The sequence below is a fragment of the Macrobrachium nipponense genome, chromosome 22 (assembly GCF_015104395.2).
Source record: "Macrobrachium nipponense isolate FS-2020 chromosome 22, ASM1510439v2, whole genome shotgun sequence".
Lineage (NCBI taxonomy): Eukaryota > Metazoa > Arthropoda > Malacostraca > Decapoda > Palaemonidae > Macrobrachium > Macrobrachium nipponense.
The window spans coordinates 22,072,502-22,080,715 of NC_087213.1; the positions used below are offsets into that span (position 1 = coordinate 22,072,502).

Here is an 8,214-nt window from a genome sequence, read left to right on the forward strand (position 1 = left end):
TGGGCGGGAGTTTGGCGATACGGAGAGGATGAGGGGGTGGGGATGTAGTGCCGGGATCGAGGAGGTTGGGAGGAAGGTTGGGTGGTTTGTGGTACAGGAGGTAGGTTCGTTCTAGGATCGAACCTGGGGTTGCTGGGGGGGGAGGTTACCTGGTCGGTGATGGTTGTCGAGGTCTTGCAGGTGGAGGAGGGATGCCCCTTCGCCTTCAAATCCTCTGCAGTCTGACTGGGCATCCCTTAAACCAAGCATGATGTTGCTGGCTGCAGTTAGGGCATCGGGCAACTGTGTGGCCCTTTTCCTTGTACTTTTTCAAGCACACTTCTGTCCTCGGTGTTTCGCACTGCACACTCCACAGGATGTGTTTCTGATTTGCATTCGCTTTCTTGTGGTGTCCATACCTCTGACACTTGAAGCATCTCAGAGGCTCTGGTACGAAGGCTTCGGTCTCGTAAGTGCCAAGAATCCCAAGGCTGACCCTGGCTGGAATTTGGCCCTTGAAGGTCGCTGCTATCTTCAGAGTTTCCTGTCCATCTTTTGCAGTACATCTCTTGGCTTCCATGATGTTGGGAACCTCGAGGACTCTTTCGATAGTTATGTATTTGGGGACTTTGCATATCATCCCCTTGCTTATTTTTGAAGCAGGATCAAGAAGGTGGCACAGGTTGTCTTTCCTCAGTAGTTCGGCAGCTTTTGGTCCTTGGGAGTAATTATGATTCTCCCCTTAAATTCGGTCTGGCTATGAGGTTGGCTTCTGGATATTTTTTCTCGAGGGCCCTGACTGCAGCATATGAAGTCTGGCCCTCGATAACAACAGCTTTGAACTTGGGAAGTGCCGGAAATTCCGCAAAACTCGCCGTATTCGGTGCCGATGTCGTAGGGAGCAGGTTGTTATTGGTCGAAATCGATGGTACAATCTTCTTCTGTTTCTTCTTCTTCTTCTTCCTTACGGTAGCGAAGCCCTGCTCGTCCTCCAAGGGCGGGTCCTCCCTGGGAATTACCGGGCGACAGGGGTCTCTTAGAGGCCATACTTGTCAAAATTGTAGGTTTAAAATGACGAGAGTTACGTAACGCGCCTGTGCACGAAAATACGTAACCTGATCTTGGTGCGGTGTCCGTCCTCCTTATATCTGTGGTTGACAGCAGGGGGTCTGCCCCATGCTTGTCTCCTATTGGCTGGTGGCGGTGAGTCTTGTTTTCATTGGCTGCCTGAGCCAGGTCTCAAGCCACTTTCTTCGGGCCGATGGTTGCGTTGCAGCATATCCTGCAGCCGCCTGGACCTCCTAAGCGGGCGCTGTAACATTGATGGGCGTTTGCGCTACGCTGTGGGACGTCACGGCTACTTTGATTTCCATCGGCTGCAGGCGTACCTCGTTCGGGGCGTTGTCATCCATAGAGTTGTCATGATCGGTGGTGTCATTGTTGGTGGCAGGTCTTCTCATACTCGTAGGGAGGAGAAATTCTTCCTGCGTCGTATTCAGAGTAGGTTTTATTTGCTGGATGAGTAGCGCCTCCAGCAGGCGCAACCGACGGGCATCAGGGGCCTTCCCGATGATCTTCGTGTTCTTTATGATGACATCTCGGGAGATGGCCTCGTGATGTTTGGTGCGGGCGTGATTCTTTATAGCCCCCTCTTGGGCGTGGCACGAGATGTCATCATAATTGCCACTTGCATTTTCGAGACCCAGGCCTCATGACAAGAGACTCGAAATCGAGTTGCTCATAGACTCCATCCAGCAACTCGAAGCCCGGAGCACCGTGAGAACTACCGACGCCCTTCAAACCCCTCCTACTTGCTGAAGCTCTTACAGAGAGGGGCTCGCACTCCAGCGGGATCCTCACCAAGGAGATGAAGAAAGCAGCGAAGGAAACTGAAGGAGAAAGTGAACATCACGGTGCGACGCGCGGACAAGACAGCAGCCTTCGTCTTGATTGATACTGCCGAATATCACGAGAAGCTGGATGCTATTTTGTCTGACGAGAGCAAGTTCGAGCGCCTGACGAGGAACCCGACAGACGACATCAAGAGGGAGGCTAACGGAGTCCATCAGCGCAGTGAATGCTGCAACAAATGCTGTGCACCTCCCGCCCATACAAGGAGACTATTAGGCCTGGGTTATTTATATGGCAATGTAAAAACCCACAAACAAGGAAACCCCCATCCGGCCGATCATCAGCCAGACGCCCGCCCCTACGTACGCCTTGGCTAACGCCTCAACCAAATTTTGACCCCTTACGTCCCGAGTCGGTACAGCCTGCAGTCTTCGGCAGAGTTCTTAGAAGCCATCAAGGACGCCCCTGGTACCGGGATTATCACCTCGCTGGATGTAGAGTCCCTATTTACGAACGTGCCTGTCGACGAAATCATAGATATAATCCTTGATCGTGTCTACAGGTAATCAGTCGACGGCGCCCCTCAACATACCGGAAGCCTCGCTCCGTACGCTGCTGGAGATATGCACCAAGAAGGCCCCTTTCTCCACCCACCGTGGTGCCATATGTTCCGCCAAAATGACGGCGTGGCGATGGGCTCCCCACTGGGGGTTCTCTTCGCTAACTTTTATATGGGCACCGTGGAGGAACGGGTCTTCGCCAGGATGCAGCAAACCCCGCAGATATGGACGTTATATTGACGACATCTTTGTGCAAGTCGACGCCGAGGATGAGGTAGAAGCCCTCCGTCAAGCATTTCAGCAGTGTAGTGTGCTGAATTACACAGTCGAACGCAGCTCCGACGATCGGCTCCCCTTCCTCGCGTTCCTTGTAAAGGCAAAGACGGAAGACGGTCTCCGTACTTCAGTCTACAAAGAAAACCAATTTAGGACTTTGCCTCAACGGAGACAGCGAGTGCCCCGCCAGATTCAAAAGCACCACCGTCAGGGCCTTCGTCAGGAGGGCCCTCTCCCACTGCTCCACCTGCAGGGACACTCACCAGGAACTCGACCGCGCTCCCAAGTACTTGTGAATAATGGGTACTCAAATAAATTAATCAGCAAGGAAGTCCGCACAGCCCTGGAGAAATGGTACGGTAGTGAGAGCCCGCAGCCCCGCCCCCAGGATAATATCAAGCTGTACTACAAAGCCTTCATGAGTTCCCATTACCGTGAAGAAGAGGACGCCATTAAGAAAATTATTTCCGATAATGTATTTCCGACTGACGACCAAGAATATATCGACCTAATCATATATTACCAGAATCGGAGGACGCGCGATCTTATTATGAAAAATAACCCCTCTCCACAGGTACGAGAACCCCTGAAGCAGACGCATGTAGTGTACCAATATACATGCCCAGTCCGCGAATGCAGCGGCGCCTACGTAGGTATGACTACATGCGACTGTCGAGAGACTCTCGTGCCACGCCCAAGAGGGGGCTATAAAGAATCACGCCCGCACCAAACATCACGAGGCCATCTCCCGAGATGTCATCATAAAGAACACGAAGATCATCGGGAAGGCCCCTGATGCCCGTCGGTTGCGCCTGCTGGAGGCGCTACTCATCCAGCAAATAAAACCTACTCTGAATACGACGCAGGAAGAATTTCTCCATCCCTACGAGTATGAGAAGACCTGCCACCAACAATGACACCACCGATCATGACAACTCTATGGATGACAACGCCCCCGAACGAGGTACTCCTGCAGCCGATGGAAATCAAAGTAGCCGTGACGTCCCACAGCGTAGCGCAACGCCCATCAATGTTACAGCGCCGCTTAGGAGGTCCAGGCGGCTGCAGGATATGCTGCAACGCAACCATCGGCCCGAAGAAAGTGGTTGATTGAGACCTGGCTCAGGCAGCCAATGAAACAAGACTCCCGCCGCCACCAGCAATAGGGAGGACAAGCATGGGCAGACCCCCTGCTGTCAAACCCACAGATATAAGGAGGACGGACACGCAGCACCAAGATCAGTCCACCCTCAGCTTCCCAGCCCGAGGATGTCCTGGCAGCTCCAGACGAAAGCTCGCTTTAAGAAAGAGAGAGAGAGAGAGAGAGAGAGAGAGAGAGAGAGAAAATCGTTAATGACTTTGATGACTATGGTATCATAGTTTATCTGTAAAATTCAAATATATACACCTATTTTGACCCTGTATTTTACCATGACCTCTATAGGCGCTCTACTAGCCTGTTTAAGTAGCACTGAAAAAGCCGCTATTCGCAAAATAGAGAAGAATCTCTACAAGTGTAACGCTGCTGAAGTAGCCATTACTTTTAATAAAGTATGCTTGAGAGAGGGTCTGCTTCCTAAGTATATTTTTTATATCTTATTTTTGCTTATTATTATTTTGTTATTTTTACTTTTATTTTTATTTATTTTATTACTTTTATTTTATTTTTTTTTATTTCTTTTTATTTTATTATTTTCATAATTCATTTTTCATTATTATTATTTATTTTTTATTATTTCTATTATTTTTATTTCTATTATTGTCTTCATCATTTTCTAATTGTTATTTCTATTTCTATTGTTTATTTTTTATTTACAAAATTCATACTATTATATTAATAATCTCATTTTTGTCATTATTCCTGTTTTTATTAATATTATCACTTTGTTATTCTTATTTTTTTGTTTTTTACGTTAATTAATTGTTTTAATTTTGTTTATTATTTTCATTCTACTAATCGTATTTATAGTTTTACCCCTTTATTATTTTTATTTTTATTCTTTATATTTAGCAAATTAGTTAGCTTTATTATTTTTTTCATTTTCATTTTTTTATTTTTATTTGTATATTCATTATTTGTATTTTGAAATTTGGGTATTATCATTTTACATTTAACGCTATTTGATATTTTTATGATTTTTATCTTTATTTCTATTATTATTATATTTTTTTTATTTCTATTAATTTTAACATTATTTTTTATTTTTATTATTATTTTATTTGTTTGATTTTTATTATTTTCATTTTTATTTCTCTTATTATTTATGTCTTTATTCGAGATGTCAACCATCTTTTAAACATGTTTCATTAAAAATGATTGTTGCTTCAGCTGAATTAAATTCATATAGGTCCATTTTCCTAATTATGGTTTACTCATTGTCGCTTAAACTGGTGAGCAACACATCGAAGGTTGGCTTATCTAAAATAGGTAATTATAAAAGTAAATTTTTATCTTATTCAGATGCCAGAAACTCTAGTAAAACATTCGTTGTGTAACCCGCAGAGTCTCTCAATTTTAAAATAAAATTCGAAGTCTTGTACTTCAGATGTCCTCTTATGCGGAGGAAGGTGATGGACTGAAGCAGGAGGGTGTCCGTCTTCTTCTGTACTGGCAGCGCATGAGAAGCTCGATGCCATCCTATCCAACTCCTCAAAGCCCGATCCTCTCACACTGAACCCTACTGAAGACATCAAAAGGGCACGCCAACTTAGGATTCATCCAGTACCACGAACGGTGGATGGGTAAAAAAACGTCAAGGGTCCGCACCTTCCGCCCATCCAAGGGGACTTCAGCCTTGGTTACCTCTACCTTAAAGTTAAAACCTATTGGGAAGGCAACCCTTTTCCGCGCGATTGTTACCCAGACGCCCGACCCGAATTACTCCCTGGCCAAGCGTCTCAATCACATTTAGACTCCCTACGTCCCGAGTTGCTATAGCTTGAGTTCTTTGAAGAAATTCGCGACTCCTCCGACACTGGCACCATAGCGTCCTTCGACGTAGAATCCCTCTTTACCAACGTGCCCGTCGAACAGACCATTGACATTATCTTGGCTATCGTCTACCAGGACCCGTCGACGGCACCAGACAGTATCCCAGAATTCTCTTTGTGTACTTTGCTGGACATCTGTACAGATGCTCCGCCAGAGAGATGGCGAATGTAGCATACCAATACTTGTGCCCTGCCCGAGGATGTCCCGTGCAGCACATTTTAATGTCCACAATGGTTCTTGCGTAGAGGATCTCTGTCACGCCCAAGAAGGGCCCATCAAGTATCACACTCTCACCTCCCACCAAGACAATCTCCCGTGACTGCATTATCCGCAACACTCGCCGCTAACGCCTTCTGGAGGCGTTACTCATACAGGACCAAAAGCCCTCCATGAATACGACCAGGAGACCTTTTTGCTCCCGACCTTCAAGTGAAGAAACGCACTAGTACCAGCAAACAACTCCATATCGCCGCCCGTAAACGCCCCAATTCAAGACAATAACACCAGAGACAACTTCAACACTATCAATAATGCCTTCAATAATTGTTCGTATTTTCATTATTTCTATTTTCTATTTCTATTTAAATTATTATTATTATTATTATTATTATTATTATTATTATTATTATACTTTATTTGACCGGGTCTACCGAGATCCGTCGACGGCCCCACTCAGTATCCCAGAATCCTCTTTGAGTACTTTGCTGGGCATCTGTACAAGAATTCTCTTGATGTTTGGTGCAGGCGTGGTTCTTGATAGCCCCGTCCTGGGCGTGGCATGAGAGTCTCTTTTACAGGTGCATGCCGGTCATACCTACGTAGGCGCCTCTGCAACCGCGGACTGGGCATGTCTCGTACCTGTGGTGAGGGGTTATTTTTCGTTCTTTTGTAGCGCTTTCTCCGATTTTGGTAATATGATGATGATGATGATGATGATGATGATGATTATTATTATTATTATTATTTTATCATTTTTATTTATATTATAATTTATTTTATTTTATTCAAATTACTTTCATTTTATTATAATTATTTTAAAGTTTTTAATATTTTTTATTATTTCATTTTAATTTTCATCATTCTCATTTTAATTTTTTATTTTTATTTTCAAAATTATTACTACATATTATTTTACGAATTTTATATTATTATTATTATTATTATTATTATTATTATTATTGATTGTTATTATTATTTGAGTTGTATTATTATTAAATTATTTATATATGTATTTTATTTTTTATTATTTTATTTTTATTTTTTTTTTTTTTTTTTATAATTATTATTATTTATTATTTTACCATTATTTTTGTTTTTTATTTTTACCTTTATGTTATAATTTTAATTTTCATTATCAAAGTTATTACTATTATTTTTATCATATTTATTAATTTTATTTTATTTTTATTGAAATTATTCTACGTTTTATGTTTATTATTAATATGTTATTGTGCGCATTATTATTTCTAGGTTTCATTTCTATTTTGATTCGGTATCAGTTCATCATTTAATTATACAGAAAGAGAGGAGAAGGGGCGGGAGGGGGCGGGAGAGGTAGATTATGATACACTGAACAGTCACTCAATAAATGCATTCTTTGACAATTATTTCACTCCTCATGATGTACTAACACATGAAATAAGTTTCCATCCGGAGATAGAGAAAGTAACGCTCCTCAGGTAAAACTTACAGGACATCTGATTTTTTGAGGTTACTGTATTAATCTGTTTGTAAAAGCAGAAGTGCACACAGAAAACCTAATATTTTTCTTGACATTATAAGATTAAGTCATGTTGCTTTATTTTACGTATGTCACCAAAATTATTTTTGGGGGATGGGGAGGCGCCTTAATATCACATACTTTTAATACTTATCATGTGATGATTGTAGAGGATAATGCTTAAAACGACATAAATCGGCAATGATTTATCGTGATTTATACCAGACTGGACGACTATAAAACTGCTGTTAGACAAATCATTTGACACAGGCAACATATACTCCCAGAAACATTTTTTTACATTAAGAAGGTGTCATTTGATATCCAATGTATAGCTATTTAATCTTTCAATTTTTCCCTTTGCATTTCTAGAACACGAAGAAAGAAACTTCAGAGTTACGAAACTTAAAGAAAAAAGTATACGTGATTTGCTGTGATGTTTGACCTAGTGACTAGTGCTCTTTGTGGCGTGCGATCTTGTGCCATTTTCTGTTGTTAAAAGCCCTTACTTCAATGGCTTACTTAATTCTGCTGAACCTCATTATCAGATGCCTACATGCAAGCCCTTAGTCAACACATTGTACAAGGCAAATTCCCACAGGCGAAGGAAAATGTTGAAAAAATATCTAGGGAAGGCTTCTCTTTAAAAAGACTGCTATAGTATGACATCATATTTTTACTCCGTTAGATATTTGCACGCGACTTTTTATTAGGTACTTTCTACTGATTATAAATGAAACACATCACTAATAATAATAGGAAATCTGCTGAAATGTATTTGTACTTGTACTTGTACATTGTCAAGTACTTGGACTTGAACTTAAGTCTCAGGCAAA

At 42.2% G+C, this 8,214-nt stretch overlaps 1 protein-coding gene across 9 annotated transcripts in view; it reads left to right on the forward strand.

Annotated features, from left to right (window-relative positions):
• LOC135198536 (uncharacterized) overlaps positions 1-8,214 on the forward strand; it is a 358,282-nt gene that overhangs the window by 203,150 nt on the left and 146,918 nt on the right. Inside the window, exon 5 of one of the 9 annotated variants that reach the window (XM_064226204.1) lies at positions 7,751-8,214. This exon is cut by the window's right edge and continues 72 nt beyond it. The exons of the other annotated variants lie outside the window; for them this stretch is intronic. Within the exon in view, the coding sequence (XP_064082274.1) occupies positions 7,751-7,822 (72 nt within the window). The 3' untranslated portion in view covers positions 7,823-8,214. The remainder of the gene's footprint in view (positions 1-7,750) is intronic. 9 annotated transcript variants of the gene reach the window in all.